Genomic DNA, 19358 nt, shown 5'->3' on the forward strand with positions numbered 1-19358 from the left:
TGAACGAATTACACCTTTAATCGCTCACTTGTTAACCATGTTTATACTGTACAATTATAATTATTATTAATTAATAATTATTGTTCAACTTCCAATGATTCAGCGGTTTTTTTTTTAATGATAAAGGTTCCATTTAAATGTACATTAAGTGAACATACAAGACGGCAGTCAATCAGTGGCCGGACCGCCCACGGGACTCCCGAGCTCAGAATCAGCAGAGGTGCAAATAAATTATTTACTGCTTCTACTAAATCTTCTCCGGCAAATGTATATGTGCCAAACTGCCCACCTCCTCCGTGCCAACCGCTGGTTAGGCTGCATTTTCAACATGACAGGTTCCGTCTACGAGTAAAGCTCACTCACCTAAGCATATTGCTGTGGCATAAATACACAGCGCACGTATGTGTCCGAACTACGCATATTTCCAATGTGTTGCAGTTATTTCCGCACATGTTTTTACATGTGCATAAAAAAAAATCAGGAGTGCCCCATTGATGTCATGCGTTAATAGGCAGTGAACACACATGTATCGTGTGTTTTCGCTGCATTTTTCCGTGATCGCATTCACTTCATTGGCTCCTTCCGACGAGCCTATGTGCAAATGCACGCACTTTAGCGCAACGTCTTTGCACTATGAACAAGGTTGATGTGAGCCCATATCGGCACATCGTACTGCACTTTTTTGCGCATGCAGGGCCTGTTCATATGCGTGCGCTACACCCCTATGCCCTGATTGTAAAGGCTATTTAGCTTAACGAGGTCCAGATGTGTGGTTTTTTTCCTGTGGTTTTTTGCTGTGTTTTAATAAGCATCAAAGTAGGGCATACAACAATTCTTTCACGTGCATCTTTTTTGTGCAGAAAACAAGTGTACTTTGCCGCGTGCCTGTGCAAATACTGTGCATATTTGCGCAAGCACCGCTACTTCACATGGACGGGAGAATCACCCCGCCCTAATTTAAATGGCTATTAGGCCAGTGTTTGCGGGTATGAGGTCCAGATGTGTTCTCTTCTTCACAAAATTGCTCAGCGTATTGCACATATTCCTGCATTTTGAGTGCAATTTGCGCACCTCCCATAGACTTCTATGGGGGCCTTTGCTGCGCAATACACAGAAAGATAGAGCAGGTCCTATTTTTTTGCATGCACACAAAATGCTCCTGCAAAAAACGTTTATGAGAATGAACCCATTGATATTAACCCTTTGCAATCCAATTTTGGATTCAGGGCTTCCTAGGGGTCTTTCTCTTTCTGCCATTATACAATGGTGCCATCTGCTGGCTAAAGCCAGTACTGCGGTATGTGACATGCTGGAGAGCCCCCCCCCCCCCCCCCCCCGACAACAGAGTGCCCAGTAATATACAGTAAGGATACCCTGACGGATATCTTCCGACGTCGGAGCTGTGCAGCCTTCAGTCAGAATGTCTTTAGATGTCAGACAGTGCATTGGAAAGGGTTAATGGGTTCTATTCTCTGCGCATTGCACGCATATATTTTACGTGCACAAAAATGTGTGCAAATATAGTCATCTGAATAAACCCTAATCCAGGATGTATCCCTTAAAGGGGTTGTCCCGCGAAACAAAGTGGGGTTATACACTTCTGTATGGCCATATTAATGCACTTTGTAATGTACATCGTGCATTAATTATGAGCCATACAGAAGTTATTCACTTACCTGTTCCGTTACTAGCGTCCCCGTCTCCATGGTGCCGTCTAATCTTCAGCGTCTAATCGCCCGATTAGACGCGCTTGCGCAGTCCGGTCTTCTCCCTTCTGAATGAGGCCGCTCGTGCCAGAGAGCGGCTCCTCGTAGCTCCGCCCCGTCACGTGTGCCGATTCCAGCCAATCAGGAGGCTGGAATCGGCAATGGACCGCACAGAAGACCTGCGGTCCACCGAGGGTGAAGATCCCGGCGGCCATCTTCACAAGGTAAGTAAGAAGTCACCGGAGCGCGGGGATTCGGGTAAGTACTACCCGGTTTGTTTTTTTTATCCCTGCATCGGGTTTGTCTCGCGCCGAACGGGGGGGCTATTGAAAAAAAAAAAAAAACCGTTTCGGCGCGGGACAACCCCTTTAAAATTACTGCACAGCCCAATAAATTGGCCAATGTGCAGTGAGAAGTCCTTGAGAAGTCCTTCCTCTTGGAAGCTACTATCAAGTGTGGGGCCTATGAGGTGGCTTATGGACTTAGATCTTCCCTTCTCCACATTTATTCATCATAACCAAGATGACCGTCCTTGCAATCCCTTTCTGAGAAAACGCATTGTCGACACTTTATTCATTATGGTGGGAACAACAATATTTTCTGCTTGAAAGTATCTTTTTGTATCTTTTTGGCTACTTGCTCTGTTTTTATCTATAATTGAAATAAAAATAATGCTTAAGGTTCTACTTCGTGATTGGTTTTATCAGCAAATGCGTTCAAATAAAATGCGTTAGAAGAGGAGTGATTTTTTTTCTGCTTCTTCTAATTTATAGACATTCTGAATGAAAGAAACCCTTCTATTAAAGGGGATGTCTGGTTTAAAAAAAAAAAGTTAAAATACTCTACTAGGAAATTCAGATTTAACCCCTTCAGTGGCGGGTTTCCTACTACCCTGTCAGACCCACCAGGGCAGGTTTTTTAAAATGGTCTAATCATTGAATTTCAACTAATTTTGCAGTTGCGTCTCAAGAGCCATAACTTTTTCATTTTTCCATTGACAGATTTTTTAAACAGGGGGGAGGAAAAAAAGAAATGGGGAAAAAAGAAAAAAAGGGGCCATGTCATTAAGGGGTTAAATAATGTATTAACTTCCTTCTCTGGGTCATTACGATGCATGGATACCACATGTGTGATTGTATTTTTGATTTTTTACAAAGTGAAGGGAGACAAGTGTTTTTATTATTTTTTTTTACTTTTTTTTTTTTTGTCCCTTTAGGGGACTTCCACAGGGACCCATCAGGACCCCCTGATCACATTCTGAGGGTCTGATGGGGACAGCCCTTTACATGCTGCAGTGACAGCCCTTTACATGCTGCAGTCACATAGACTGCAGCATGTAAAGGGTTAACACAGCAGAGATCGGAGGTTTTCTCTGATCTCTGCTGTAAGAGCTGGTACCCATCTGTCCTCTGACAGCCAAGCACCAGCTCTCCCTGCCACAGAGACCATCAGCTTGCTTCTGACAAGCCGATGGTCTCTATGGCAACCTGTAAACAAAGCAGGAGATTGCCCGCATATCGCCAATATCTTCTGCTGGTTTTTCAAAGCCCTTGCTTTGTTCTCTGTGGGACTGTGCAGGCAGAGCACACTGTCAAAGCTTGTGGCATTGTGCTCTGCAGCTCCCATAGTGATACATAGCCCAGAAATCTTCCGGGCCATATCACTATCGGCAGTGGAGCTCGTCCCGGAAAATTTCCGGGTGTGCCACTCAAGGGGTTAAAGGGTATTTTGGGACTTTAACTACTGATGACTAAGCTTCAGGATAGGTCATCAGTAGTTGATTAATGGGGACCTGCCAATTGGGACCCCCACCGATCAGCTGACTGTTAGGCCCACTGCCAGTGCAGCGGGGCCAGACTTAGTCATTGGTGGTCAGGGTCAAGCGTAATAGCTGGCTTTGAATTGCAATTACCCTACCAGCTCCTCACTGCAGTCACAGTCTGACATCCGGTCCTTACCATAATGAGGAGCTGAAGTGTAAAAGGTAGCAGCGCTCCCATTGATTTCAAGAGCAGTTCAGCGATGACAACGATCAGTTGATTGGCAGGGAAAACGATAGGCAGGCCCACATCGAGGAGTTAAAGTCCCAGAATAACCCTTTAATAAATCTTGTAATTTGTACACCACCAACTTATTCTGCAGCGCTTTCAGGTAATTTTTTTATTACCCCCTACCAAGCTGGGTACTTATTTTACTCATCTGGTTGTACTCAGATGGAAGGCTTAGTCAACCCTGAGCCGGCTACCTGAACCATGGGGGGATTGAACTTGCAACCTTCAGGTTGTGAGCAAGAGCTTCGGACTGCGCCACACAGATGAGGTTGCTCTACAGCAGCCTCATCTCTCAGCCAAAGCATTTCTTTCTCTCGAGGGCCCGGTTTGTATTGTATATTACACAGAAAGCCCTTTCATCATTCATATCAGCAGGTATGTGGTAATGCATCGCTTCTCCGCTGGTAAAGCTGCTGGGAAATCAAATACTTGCTACCAGATTTCCCCTAAACACCCGGCAATCAGACTATCATCGGGGAACTCATCTAAAGGTTATCCGCCGCAGACAATAAACATTTAAATTCCGCTTTAAAGAGATTAGAAATAAAATGTTTGCTTTTTTCCGAACACAGCGCCACCCTTGTTCATAGGGTTGTGTGTGGTTTTGCGGATCAGCTCTATTGCAGTGTATGGGAGCTGAGCTGCAATACCAGTCCCAACCCTATGGACAAGGGTGGCGCTGTGTTTGGAAGAAAGCAGACATGCTTTTATAATCCTGGACATCCCCTCTAAATATTGATAAAGCTGCATATGAATTACACTGTACTCTCATTGTATGCTACCTGACCCCCATTTATACGCTTATGGGTTCTTGTTTTTCTCATCATGCTGGGAGTTGTAGTGTGAGAATAGTGACATGTTAGACCTCTTTAGATCTGAACTATAGTAATTAAGAGGGAATGAACCGCCTGCCTGTTTGCATAGTGGAGGTGGAACGCTAAAGACAGTACATTAAGTCCATCGAGCAGTCACTGGAAAAGATAGAAATCCATGATGAAATAATTACAGGGTCTGACAGTATCGTAATAAGCACAACGCATAAAATTATAGTCCAGGCTTTAACAAACTGTTCAAGGCTTTTGTTTCCTCCCATCAAATTGTCTAATGGGAACATTACAGGAGCTGTCAAAAATTACAATCATTTTAAAGATGCAATCGCATGTAGAATTAACACAGTCAATGCCCGATGAGAGCCTGCCAGTAACATTTTCCCCATCTACCCTTACTAAAAGTAGATGGGGATATGTTGGCAAGCCCAAGGATACTTTTTCATGTTCCGTACCAGCATGGTCCTGAAATCGTAGTTTCCAAACTTTCCTCAACTGTATGTTAATTAGACGCAAGCAGTCCAATTGGAGGTTTACTCCCAAGCACTCGTCTGGGCTCTCTCCCTCTCCTTCTGCTACAATTCCACCCACTGGCAATTGACTGACATCTCAGGCACCTTTGAGTTTGTGACGCTGAGTTCGCACATGTGAACATACCATGGAGGCAGACAATGTGACTGCCATTGGGCCCTTGGAGGGTGGGAACCCCAGATCTAATCCGACCATGCCATTTCATACGGAGAGAGAACCCTATGCAGACTTTCCTCCAAAGAGGAACTGCATTATTAGCAAGGTGGTGGAGATGTAGCCCACTTACGTTTTTGCTATGGTGGCACCATCTCTTCTATGAATGTCACTGCATGTGATCATCCCAATAGTGTGGTGCGCACGCTGTATCTGAAAAGCGCAGCATCCTTTGAGCTGGACACAATGGGGAATATCTACTAACCTTGTGCTGGTATAAGTGCGACAAATGTATTAAGAAGCTCAAGCCTCTTAATAGATTTGTGTCATCTTGCATTAGCTATGTGCACCAGGCTGAAATTTACATTGGCGTACGCTTCAGCTAGAATTTATACAAGTTTCCGGTGTATATTTTAGTAAATCTGATATGTTCTCATTTTACCTAGCCCCAAAAAGGCCAAAAGTTACAAATTATAGCGCGCACCATAATTTGAGACTTTTTTGCACCAAAAATCTGACGTACAATTCTCAACCAATATCCCCTTTTATAAATTGCAGGCACGGCATGTGCCATACTTTCAGGACCACTGCATAGGAGTGACGTCAGTGAGTGATTTACATGCTCTGCCCCTGCGGGGAACAGCTGGATGTGGAAGAGAAGCCGGGACACCCAGCTTGTCTTCTGCATCCACCGCTCGGAGCACAAGGTGATTGCTCAACGTTTGAGCGATCACCTTGTGTTGTAAAAGACACAACGATTATCCCTCAAAAGACATCTTTTGAGTGACAATCGTTGTGTCTAAATGGGCCTTTACATGTGAAGATGCCACCATCATGGGATCAGTCACTGGGGCTCTGAGCTCCACCCCTGATCAGATGATGGTGACATCATTGCAGGTCCTTCACTTTTTAAAAAACCTGCAAAGCCAGACAGAACAGCCATGTGTTTACAGCACCTGTGATGATGTCACCGTCAACTAATCAGTCACCTGTGTAGGAGGAGTCCAGGGTCACATGACTAGGGGGTGATCAGTGTGTGCAGGACTCTGCTGTGCTGGTTGTGAACCCTGTTATATGTGATAAAAAATGTATGTAGCAGAGCTTTAAGTGATGCACATGTACCAGAGCTGTGTGTGTGTGACGTGCATGTAGCAGAGCTGTGTGGCGCATTACGCCACCAGAAACACAGGTACTATAATTTTTCTGATAATTACTAGTAGTATAGGGAGTGAACCACCCATTAGACTGTTCATGTTTAATTAATATATGGCACAGAATCTTTGCAATTGGGGATTTGGGGGTCATGGTGGTACGGAACAAAAAAAACAAAACTTATGCTTGGGTTTGTCTACATTTCCTCCATCTATGATTAGTATTGGCAGATTGGGGAAAGTAGGGCTGACAGATTTATTTTCATGTTATGGATGTAGACCTGAATTGTGACTAGTAATGTAAGGAAATTTGTGACCAGAGAGGATGCAGAAGTAGCAGTTGCATTAGGGGTTTCCGTTACTCCCATATGCTTTGTATGGAGTGACAGTTGCTCTTGTGTAGCTGATGGGGCAGGGAACTGGGGTCCCCAATCTAGCAAATGTAAGGGACCCAGCATGTGGGCCCCAACAATCTAAGATTTATTTCCTATCAAGTGCATAAAGTTAGCAGCTTGAGTATCCCTTTTAAGACAGGTTTCATACGTAGGATGACGCTACTAGTGCTCAGGGGTGCCCCAAGCCTTTATGCTGCCTGAGGCAAAATGTAAAATGCCCCCCCCCCCCTCCCACAGACAAGAAAAAAAAATGATAGGCATTGAATTGCCAATACACAAAATCCCCAACATATATTTGAAATATGACTTGTCTGAAGTGACAAAGTAATAAGGCCCCCAATAGTGCCCCCCTTAATGGCCCCAGCAGTTTTAATGACCCTCTTAGTGGCCCCCAGTAGTAACAGTGACCACCTTAATGGCCCCAGTAGTCCCATTTAATGACCACCTTAATGGCCCCTTCCACCACACCTCTGATTCCTGTCAATGTCTGCAATGGCTGGGAGAGCATCTTGCATATGTGCGAGATACGGGATTATTTCGGCCACAGAGCCAGGAAGAAAACAAAGTTAAAACAAATCCTGCTGGGTGAAAGGGAACCTCTTCCCAAATCCAAGGTGGCCTGCCCCAATTAAATTAACAACAGTTCCGGTGTCTTCGTTATTTAAACTTTATTCCATTCTTGGTAGTACAATTGGACAGGATACAAACGGTCGAGTCAATACAACGCTTTTCGGAGGTCTTTACAATATACCAGCCTCTTTTTTCAAACACAATATGTAAGGCTTGTATCCTGTCTTTAGCCCCATTTACACAGGCCGACTGTCAGGCAAACGATGCCCGACACTTGTCCCCGCATGTACTCGCTCCCATGCTGTTGCACAGGAGCGAGTATTGTTGGCTCGCAGCGGGGCGGCTGGAGGAGATTTCTATCCTCACACTCCCCTGCCCTTCTCCATTCACTTAACACAGTGGCTGTTCAATACTGAACGACTGCTGTTTACACTGAACGATCATCGTCCATCGTTAAGGCTGCATAAAATCCTGAACGATGATCATTCAATGTAAACAACAGCCGTTCAGTACTGAACGACAACTGTGAAGTGAATGGGGAGGAGCGGGGGAGCATGAGGAGTGAAATCTCTTCCAGCTGGCCCGGCCCCCTGCTGGCCGCTCTGTCAGAGAGCCAGCGATACCCGCTCCTGTGTAACAGCACAGAAGCGAGTATGTGCAGGGATGAGTGTCGGGCATCGTTTGCCCGACATTTGTACCGTGTAAATGGGCCTTTATTGTGCTATCAAGAATGGAGTAAAGATTAGATAAGAAAGGCACCAAGACCATTGTTTATCTGATTGTGAAACGCCACCTTGGATTTATGAGGAGGTTCACTTTGGCAACGAAACCCTCAACAAAGGAAGTTCTCTGTTTATTACTTTCACCTTGTCTCTTTCAACACACACCCAGAGCGCCGGGTTCTTTTTAACTTTGTTTTCTCTCTAAATTCAATGCTCATCGGGTTGCTGCCCGGTCGGCTCGCAGCTAGCAATTATTTTTTTTTAGCGTCCTTTCATATAGATGGTAAAAAAATAAATACTGGCTGTGTGGCAACCCGCTGCTACCCCTCTGAGGTCCAACAGTCTGTCGCCCTCGTGGTAGGGGTGACGCCAGGGGCGTAACTATAGAGGATGCAGGGGATGTGGTTGCACACGGGCCCAGGAGCCTTAGGGGGCCCATAAGGCCTCTCTTCTCCATATAGGGAGCCTAGTACTATGAATAAAGCATTATAGTTAGGGGCCCTGTTACAGGTTTTGCATCGGGGCCCAGGAGCTTCAAGTTACGCCTCTGGTTGATGCTGCTGGTGCTGTGCCAAAATTCTGGCATATCTTGCACTTTTTTAGTGCAAATCAATTTAGCTAAACCGATTATTGATTTGCATCAAAAGAATTCGGCCTCATGTCCACGGGCAAAAGAGGATTTAAAATCCGCAGCGGATCCACATCCCATAGGGATGCATTGACCACCCGCGGGTAGATAAATACCTGCGGATGGTCAATAAAAGTGAATAAAAAAAAAATGGAGCATGAAAAAAAACGTGACATGCTCCATTTTCGTGCGGGTCTCCCGCAGGCTTCTATTGAAGCCTATGGAAGCCGTCCAGATCCGCGAGAGTCCTAAAATAAGAATAATTTAGCCGCAGCGGACAGGGCAGGTCTTCTGTTCTTCACGGCCAGATCTTCTTTCTTCGGCCCAGCGGATGTTCCCGGCGCATGCACGCGGCACGCTGCCGGCGTGCCGAGCACACCCGCCGGCCGAAGAAAGAAGATCAGGCCGTGAAGAACAGTAGACCTGCCCGGTCCGCTGCGGGTAAGTTAATTCTTATTTTCAGCGCTCATGTCCGCGGGGCAGGAGGGACCCGCTACGGATTCTCCATGTAGAATCCGTAGCGGGCCTGATTTTCGCCATGGACATGAGGCCTAAAAGTTACGTCTCTTACCACACATTTCAAAAGTGTCTAGAGGAAGGGGGTGGTTGGAGTCGACTGAGGTTTTTAGCGGCGATTTTGACATACGACTTTTAAAAGAAGTTACTAAATTGACCGAAATCTCCCTCCACTATCTGCGTGGTGTACAGAGTGACTCCACAGAATATTTAAAGATGCGCCAAACGTATCAATATTGTGCGACACTGGATACAATTGTCACATCTTTAAACTGGAGAAGGGAAGAGAACTGCTAGAAGGTGGGTGTCAAAAATTCCCCGATGATAAATACCCCGTAGAGTTTTTAACAAAATTGCTGCGTTGTTCCTGGCGTGTTTTTGTTTTAAAAATTTGAAAACGCCATGTGCAAATGTTAGCTGTAAGTAAACAGGAAAACAGGAAGCACACTAGGAGGGTGATTTCACGTGGGTGAGTAAATTGCGTGATGTTTGCGCGATGTGAGAGTCAGTAAGGAAGCAGATTATGAAACCAATGATTTACAATGGTTTCCTTCCCATTAGTGCTGTTGTGAGAGCAAAAAATCGCGTCATGCTCTATCTTTCTGCGATTTTTTTTTTATCTCCCATGTTTCCCTATGGAGCCTCTTTTTTATTGCATCGTAACACAACAAACCTGCGTTGCGGTGTAATGCAACTTTAGCTTCAGAAAGTCCTATTGACTCTCACAAAAAAAAAATTGCAGCAAAATCGTGTGATAAAAACATAAGCGGCAGCGATGCTTTTGTTAGAAAAAGCAGCGCTGACACTCAAAAATCGCAGGAAAAAAGATGCGATTTTGCAGAGATTTTCTCGCGGCAAAATCACAATTGCCCATGTGAAACTAGCTTAAGGGCTTATTCACACGGGGCGTATATTGGCCGGGTTTTCACGCGCAGCCAATATTAGCTGCCCCTTTGGTGCATTGGCTTACAATGCATCAGTACACAGGAGCGTGTTTCCGCTGCAGCTACATAGATTCCTATGGGAGCCTATGACAGCTGCTGGAGAAGGGAGGTGGGAGGGAATTTAGCAGCGTGTCTTATCTTCTCCTCTCCGCTCCTTGCCGCTGTTTGCAATGGGAGGGGGTGGAGGCAGAGCTAAGCTCCACCCTCTCCCATTGCCTGCTGCGGACAAGCTTAGCTCTTCCCCGGTCCCCCCCCCCCCCCCTCCTATTGCCAACGGTAGGAGGGAAGGAGACAGGAGGTGAGCTGACGAGGGGGAGCGAAGGGGGAATGTCTCCACAGACCCCAATGGCATTGCAGCCTCGGCATATATGTGCCGGCCCTTTGCCATTCAGGCATTCTTACGGCGCTGGCAGGCCTTCGGCCGTGTAAATAGGCCCTTAGGAACATTTACTGAGATTGGTCATACGCTGGTTTAGTGCAATACCCGCTGGAGTAACATGCATTTTTGGAAAATAAATACTTAAATTTCTAATCTCATAGAATTCCTCTGTGGCGTTTTTGTAAAAACATCATGGGACACATTTATAAAGCATTTTACGTCAGTGTCTAATGTAAGAAAGTCACAAATGTTTGCTCAAAAAGTTGCAACTTTTTAGCTTTTACTGCCGGCCCTGCTATTTTTCCAAAAAGTGAGTGGGGCCTGTCAGGAGGGGGCCTGGCCAACAGATTTGTGTATAGTTTACTCCAGAAACGAGTGTAAATTATACTAGAAATGTACGCCGGGTCGGAGATTTTTGAGAAGGTGCATGAAATGCGCCTTTTCATGCATTTAGTGGGAAAATTAAACTAAACCCGGCGTCAGAAATGTAGGGCTTAGTAAATTTTGTTAGCTGCAGGTCAAGAGGGATTTATCATACACCATGGGATTTTTTTAAGGCGTTTTCTCTCACTTCTAGTGTGATTTTTGCTACATGGTGTTTTTCCTAAATTGCAGCAAGTTTTGGGTGTGGCATTTATTCTGGAGTTTTTCACACAGAATTCTCTATAGGAATAGGATGCGCATAAAGCGAAAAAAAACTGAAAAACAAAACACATCTGACAAAAAAAAACGTCCCAAAAAAGCTTGTGAAAAAATAAACAAATCTCATGGAGTATTTTTTACAAGCTAGAAAAAAAGCGTGAATAAAGTCTGGAGAATACAGGACACTGGACTACGCAAAGATGGCGCTGACGTGTAGTGCGCCAAATATACTAAGAGGCACAAGACTCAATACATTTGGCAGATCTTCAGGCTCTTTTTGTTCAATCACTTTTAGAAAAATAGTGAGTGGGGTGCAAGGAGTCTGTAAAGTCACAAATTATGGGGCAAATATGGCGTGCACCATGATTTGGAACTCTTTATGCCAAAATCTGGTATACAAGGGGTTAACAAATTTCTCCTACAAGTGAAGTAAGCTTCTCACGGGCGAGAAAATCACACGATTTTTATGCAATGCGAGAGCGAGTAAAAAAGCAGAATTATGAGACCAATGATTTCAATGGTTTCCTTCACATTAGCGATGTTTTCACTGATGCGATGTTTTATCTCCCATGTTTCCCTATGCAGCCTCCTTTGAGAACAGTGGGAGAACCCCGCGACCCTCTGCGGCGGCTCTGACAGCCGCAGCAGGGGATTTCTTCATCCCCGCAGGGCTGCAAGGCTGTTTTCACGTTAAAACGCCTGGCATCCACAGACTTCACATGGACGGCGAGGGCGATATCGGGCCGTGATTCATGGTCCGATATCAGCCTTGCCAGTGAGAAGGAATCCTAAAGGGGTTTTCTCCCAAAATATATTTATGGGTATGTTCACATATTGCAGAAAAATTTGCAAGCACAATCCATAGAGAATAGACCCCATTGATATCAATGGGTCTGTCCTCATTTCTCTTTTTTCGCTCGCACATGTCTACTTTTTGATGGGTTCGTTCTCATTAAGAATATTTTTTGTAAAAATAAAGGACTTGATTATTTTTCTACAGATTTGTGCAGCAAAGCTCCCCATAGACGTCTATGGGGGGTGCACAAATGCACAATACGCTGCGCAATTCCGTGAAATAGAGAACACATCTGGACCTCATTAGGCTAAATAGCATTTTAAAATCAGGGTGGGAGGTGATCACTTTCACATGTGAATACGCCCTGTGTGCGCAAAAAACATATAGTACTATATGCAGATACGTATACAAATCAACGTCGTTCACTGCGCAAATAGGTTGCATTAAAGCTGCCCTCACTGGAAGCATACAAGCGGAAGAATCAGAGTTAGATTCCGCCGTCTGATCATATCATAAGGCTGGGTTCACACACGGCGTATTCCCGGCGGAAATCTCGCGGTTTGGCTGCAGCGAAAAATTGCCAGATTTACGGTGGGAAAGCGCTGCTTCAAAAGGGCAGCTTGGCCGCACGCTTTTGCATTGCCAGCAGCGCTCCTATAGAGGATTGGCGAAGAATGGACATGCTGCGGCCGGTGAATCCGCGCCACAGTGTCAGCTTTGCCGGGACGGCGAGCGAGATTTATGAGAAATCTCATCCACATGGTCGGCTAACCCCGGGACTGGCGTCCACAGGCGGATTTGCCGCGGCAACATTCCGGACGGAATTTCCGCGACAAATCCGCCCTGTGTGAATCCAGCCTAAGGGTACAGATGGTGGATTTTTGCTGCAGAATTTGACGTAGAATCCTCGCCAATATCATGTCCACCAAATCCACATCCCATAATATTCAGTAAGAAGTCTATTCAAAATCCACATGCGGTAAAGAAGAGAAGTGACGTGCGGATTCCGCGCCATTTCAGCATCGGTAATTCCCCATTAAAAGGGGAAGATGTGGAATCCAGGCAGAAAAATCCACATTGTATCCTGCTGCAATAATCGCCCATCTGCACCCTTATGATATGATCAGACGGGAAACTGTGCTACATAAACAAGAAAGAAAAGCTTCTCATCTAGCATATTGTCAAACTGTATCAAAAATGGTATACACAAACTTTAAGGCGCCTTCAAAAAGTTCTTTCTGCATAAAGGGGTTAATAAATACAGAATATCTGCACATACTGATACACGAATGCCAAAAAAAACTGTACATCGCACTTACCACCTCAAGGAAGAGCAGGAGAAGAAGACAATAGAGATTCCCTTGCATTCTCCTTGCTGATGCTGATGGTTGAGACATCTCAGGTCAATAGGATCTTCCTTCAAGTCCTTGGAGTAGCAGAGCCCAAGAGTTGCACTCAAGGAAGAAAGCCAAAGTGTTTTGTCAAAGTGAAGACAATATCTTCTAAGTTCATGAAGAATTGCTCCTTCTTGAAGATCTACTTGTTAGAGGCACCCTCACCCTTCAAGAAAGCTTCAGGTACTTCTCCAGATGCAAGTCTGCTGTGCTTGGTCCTTCCTTGGAATGCTCAGCTGTCATCTCAGACACCCAGGTAGTGCTATCTCCTCCTCTCAGGATTCTCTCCTCCTCCCTAATCTATTATCTGGTCACAGCTCCCCAGTCTTGCTCCTCATCTCTGCACAGTGTTTCTGGGGACTGAAGAGCTAAGTAAGTGGATGTGATATCACCAAAGTGTGTGGCTGCATCCTAATAACCATTCCAGGTTACACAATGTACAGGATTTGACTGCTTTTGATCTACTTGACCTACTTGTAGTTATAGATGATGACTTGAAGACGGTCAAACTTTGAAGAAGAATTTTCAGCTGCGGCGTCACTTTGAATATCTTTTCATGGTTTAATATCACTTAGCAAATTTTTGTCAGTTCAAGAATACAATGCGATATTTGCAGTGAAGACTGACACACAGGTATTGCATTTGGAGAAAGGTAGAGGGAATACAAAAGCTCCCATGTACAAACATACTGGAAAAACGGAATGCTAACGGCGAGGAAGACATACAGGAAAACGGAAACATCATTGAAGAAAATGGAAGCAACGCTAGTACTGTGAATTAAAGGAGTTTCCTGGGACATGGAAAAAAAAGTTAGACGTTCTTAGGGCTTCGACAGACGAGTGTGTTATGCAATGCGATCGCTCCTGCGCAATTTCTTTGTGCAGTGAACGAGAGTATTTTGCGCAAGTAGTGAGAGTATTTTTGCCCCCACCGTTCAGTCACACAGGCAGGCGAATCATCCCCACCCTGATTTAAATGGCTAATTAGTTCAGCGCGGTGCTGGTGATTGCGGGCATGTGCTGTGTTTAACGTGTTTGCGCACCTCCCATAGATCTCTATTAGGTCCTATTTTTTTTGAGTCCGCGAAAACAATGGGTGCGAAAAATAAGAATGAGAGTGCAGGGGTTCTTTTCTTCGCATTATGCATGCGGGATATTCCCGTGCGCAAAAATGAGTGAAAGCACGCTTGTCTGTCTGAGCCAGTAACATAGAGAAAAATGGAATACTCACCTATTCCAGCGGCTCCATGTCCAACGCTGCAACCCCAGTGCCCGTCGTATGGAGCCCGTAAGATGCGGCGGGGGGTCATGTGCCGTACATTGTGCACATGACTGCTCACCGCCCATACAAGCACATATAACTTTTTTCATATCCCAGAAAACCCCTTTAACCCTTTGCAATCCAATTTTGGATTCAGGGTTTCCTAGGGGGCTTTCTCTTTCTGCCATTATACAATGGCACCGTCTGCTGGCTAGAGCCAGTACTGCGGTATGTGACATGCTGGAGAGGCCCCCGACAACAGAGCGGCCAGTAATATACAGTAAGAATACCCTGCCGGACGTCTTCCAACATCGGAGCTGTACAGCCTTCAATCAGAATGTCTTCAGACGTCAGACAGTGGATTGGAAAGGGTTAAGCCTTATTCAAGGTGCATTTCCACGGGTGAGTGCGATATCGGTTCGAGAACCTCTTGTAAACTCGCAATTTTTTCAATGCAATTGCAATGGGTTTTTTGCACGAAAACACATCACATCGCTGCACCTCTGATCTTCAAGTGCGTAAAAATCGCGTTGTTCCAACGGTAAAACTAGCGAGTCGCGCTCACATGACAGTGGCAATTCTAGGCGAGGGCGGCACGATTTTTTTATTCATATATTGATTTATTCATCTTTGCTCTCTCAGGGAATAACAGGCCATTTTTAAACAGGATCGCCCAAGAATAGGACGTGCTACGATTTTTCTATCTGCGCTGCGAGAAAAATTTGCGCATATAAATACATCTATTTAAAAGGAGTTTTTTATACCTCGCACCGCTCTGAAATCATGTCCAGTAATGGCCCGTGTAAATACATCCTCACACCGGTGAGTGCAGTGGTGGTCACGGAGAAGCTGACCAACCTCACCGTGAATGTGTGAGCGTTTTACATCAGTTTGTGTCCAGTTTTTGCATTTTGTGACTGAGAGCCAGCTTCCCCCTGCAACAGTGAGAAGAGCGATCCCCGCTGTTAACCTCTTACATGCCATGATCAATGTTGAGAGGCCCTCTGCTATGGAATTGCAGTCTATGATCACTAATAAAAGCTTCATAGCTTCAAATCCCCCACAGTCCCGCGATTTTTGGGTGTCAGCAATTTTTTTGGGGGGAGGGGGATAATCTCGCGTCCTACTGCTGCCGCCCACAATAATGTCGCTACTTAAAAACTCACAATTTGTTTATCACGAAAGTCAATAGGACTTTCTAATGTTAAAATCACATTGCAATGCAAGTTTGTTGCGTTGCAATGCAATAAAAAGTAGGCTTAATAGGGAAAAATGGGAGGTAAGGGAAAAAAAATCGCACATAGCAGAAAGATAGAGCATGCTGCGATTTTTTGTTCTTTCAACATCACATCAGTGAGAACATTGCTAATGGGAAGGAAACCATCATAAATCATTGTTTCATAATCTGCTTTTTTACTATCGCATCAGGCGAAATTCTCACCGGTGTGAAACCACCCTAAGGCCAGATGTTCACGGGGAAAATCAGGCCCGCTACGGATTTTCCATGGAGAATCCATAGCGGGTCCCTCCTGCCCCGCGGACATGAGCTCTGAAAATCAGAATTAACTCACCCGCAGCGGACCGGGCAGATCTTTTCCTCTTCACGGCAGGATCTTCTTTCTTCGGCCGGCGGATGTGCTCGGCACATCCGCCGGGCCGAAGAAAAAAGATCCGGCCGTGAAGAAGAGAAGAACTGCCCGGTCCGCTGCGGGTAAGTTATTCTTATTTTATGTCTCCCGTGGATCCGGACGGCTTCCATATGCTACAATAGAAGCCCGCGGGAGCCGTCCCCGCAGGAGACCCGCACGAAAATGGAGCATGTCCATTTTTTTTCATGCTCCATTTTTAAAAAAATCACTTTTATTGAACATCCGCGGGTATTTATCTACCCGCGGGTGGTCAATGCATCCCTATGGGATGCGGATCCGCATGCGGGTGATCCGCTGCGGATCTAAAATGCTATTTTGCCCGTGGACATGAGGCCTAAGGGTGACTACCCACTACAGGTTTTTTTTCCCTGTGAAATTCGCAGCATTTTTTTCCCCCGCAGGGGTCTATGGGACTTGTAATGTTAAAATCGCGATTTTAACATTACAAGTCCCATAGACTCCTGCAGAAAAAAAATGCTGCAAATTTCGCAGGGGAAAAAAAACTGTAGTGGGTAGTCACCCTAAGAGCAGTATGTACCCCAGATAATATCAATAAAAACTACAGCTCGCCCCGCAAAATCAAGCCCACACAGAGCTCCGTCCATGGCAAAATAAAAAAGTTATTGGACTTTGAATGCAGCGATGTAGAAAAAATAAAAAATTATCTCTAATAAAAAGGGTTTTTATTGTGCAAAAGTGGAAAAACCTACAGTGATATACAGGTATATATATAAAATTTTGGTATTGTCGTAATCGTACCAACCATCGGAACAAAATTATCATTAATGCTTAAAATGTCATTTATGCTTCGTGATTAAGGGTGCCTTCACACAAGCATACGCGCGCACAAAAACATGCGTCTATTACAACCACTGCATTCCTCATGGTGTGTTCACATGTCTGTGTTTTACAGGCATGCGCCTGCAAAGATAGGACATGCGTGCACCATAGGGAATGCACGCATTGCCTTCAATGGTCTGCTGACACCCTTTAATTGCTTTTCAGGGAAGAGCTTTAAATATAAGCTCTTCCCTAAGAAACAAGCCAAACTAGTGTAAAAAAAAAAATAATAATAAAAAAAATATATATATCTGTTTGCCACTGCCGTGTCCCCCATGGGGATGAAGAACACATCTACCACATGCGGCAAATGTTTTCTTTATTCCCGCGGAGAATAAAGAATTCACTGGAGCAGCTGTCACAGATGACAGCTGCGGTAGGGGATCCAGCTGTCTGAACCCCTTAATTGTTTTTCCTTGGAAAAGCTTTAAATATAAACCCTGAAAAACAACCCAAACAGGTGTTAAAAAAAAACCAAAAGCATACTTTGCTTCAGCTGCCGGGGCTCGGCCGCGTCCTGTCTCCACTGTCCCCGACTCTGCACTGAAGTTCTTTCAGCAGACGGGGAATTAAAATTCCCACCAGCTGTAAGAGCTGCTTCTGATTGGCTGAAGAGCTCAGCCAATCACAGGCAGCTCTCGCTGAATGAATGACAGGCGAGAGCTGCCTGCGATAGCCGTCTACAAATATCTTACAGTGCAGAGGGATCTACCCTATTTTTATTTGTACAAGGAAAGGCTACAAGCAATGGGATGAAACTGAAAGGGTGGAGACACAGATTAGATATTAGAAAAAACTTTCTGACAGTGAGGGTGATCAATGAGTGGAGCAGGTTACCACAGGAGGTGGTGAGTTCTCCTTCAATGAAAGTCTACAAACAAAGCCTGGACAAATATCTGTCCGGGATGATTTAGTGAATCCTGCACTGAGCAGGGGGTTGGACCCGATGACCCCGGAGGTCCCTTCCAACTCTACCATTCTATGGGTTTAAGGTGTGGTCAGGGCATGGCTTATCACAACGTGTGTTTTTACTTCAGTACTAATAATGCCTCTAGTTGTGGCCCCAATAGCAATAGTGCCCCCCTCAGTGACCTCATTAGTAAAAGTGCCTCAATATAGTAAAAATGCACCCAGTAGTAGCCCCAATACTGATAGTTCACCCAGTGCTAATAATGCCCCTAGTTGTGAGCCCAATAGTAATAGTGACTCTATTAGTAGCCTCAGTAGTAATACGGCCCCCTCTGCTCACTCCACACCCAAAACCTGTAGCCACCGGACGGGAACTAAAAAGAGAGCAAGAGGGTGACTAAAATCCAGGGTGTAGCTGTCCGGCCCTGCACTCAGCTGACAATTATCTTTTACCAGAGAGCAAAAAGTTAATACTTGCACTGATCTTTGAACATACGGTAATTACTGACCATGCCAGTGAGTAACCTGCCAAGTGGCAACCCTACATCTGGCACATGCTGGACATAAACTGTGTCTGACCGACGGATAATGGATAAAACCCTCCCGTATTCTCCCATTTGAAATAATGCAGTATACTGTACAGAGGCGTAACTTGAAGCTTCTGGGCCCCGATGCAAAACCTGTAACAGGGCCCCCAACTATAATGCTTTACTCATAGTATTGGGTTCCCTATATGGAGAAGAGAGGCCTTATGGGCCCCCTAAGGCTCCTGGCCCCGGGTGCAACCGCATCCCCTGCATCCTCTATAGTTACGCCCCTGATACTGTGCTATTCTGTCCAAGATTTGCATCCCCAAACGCAGCCTCCGTGATAGAAATTAATGAAGCTTTGGCTGCGTAGGGCTCATTCACACTTGTGTATGTGATTTTAGTCCATCAGAAATGGACTGATTCCACTGTGTGTTTATTTCACTGTGTGTTTATTTCACTGTGTGTCACATGCGCGAAAAAAACAGAACGTAACATGGTTTAATTGAAAAACACAAGAAAAAGTTGTCACTTTTTTGGATTTCACTGTCTCCTGGCAACACACACGTAACATCTGTGTTCTCTGCATTTTTTTATGCTCCCATAGTATTTCATCGGCGATTTTGGTCTGTAAATACAAACCAAAATAAGACATTCTGCGATTTTTTTTTTTATGGGCATCATCAGGCCAGGACTGCTTAAAAATCATTGGAAAATTTGAAAAATGCCTGTGTTCCCAGATGATGATCACATTGTGCTCTGTTTACA

The 19358-nt window shown here is 45.0% G+C and overlaps 1 protein-coding gene across 1 annotated transcript in view; it reads right to left on the reverse strand.

Annotated features, from left to right (window-relative positions):
- Positions 1-13611, reverse strand: part of LOC136588415 (vasoactive intestinal polypeptide receptor 1-like) — an 80237-nt gene extending 66626 nt beyond the window's left edge. The window contains exon 1 of the mRNA XM_066587605.1: positions 13331-13611. Within this exon, the coding sequence (XP_066443702.1) occupies positions 13331-13408 (78 nt within the window). The 5' untranslated portion in view covers positions 13409-13611. The remainder of the gene's footprint in view (positions 1-13330) is intronic.
- Between the last annotated feature and the right edge of the window lie 5747 nt (positions 13612-19358).

The sequence above is a fragment of the Eleutherodactylus coqui genome, chromosome 13 (genome assembly GCF_035609145.1).
Source record: "Eleutherodactylus coqui strain aEleCoq1 chromosome 13, aEleCoq1.hap1, whole genome shotgun sequence".
Taxonomy (NCBI): Eukaryota; Metazoa; Chordata; class Amphibia; order Anura; family Eleutherodactylidae; genus Eleutherodactylus; species Eleutherodactylus coqui.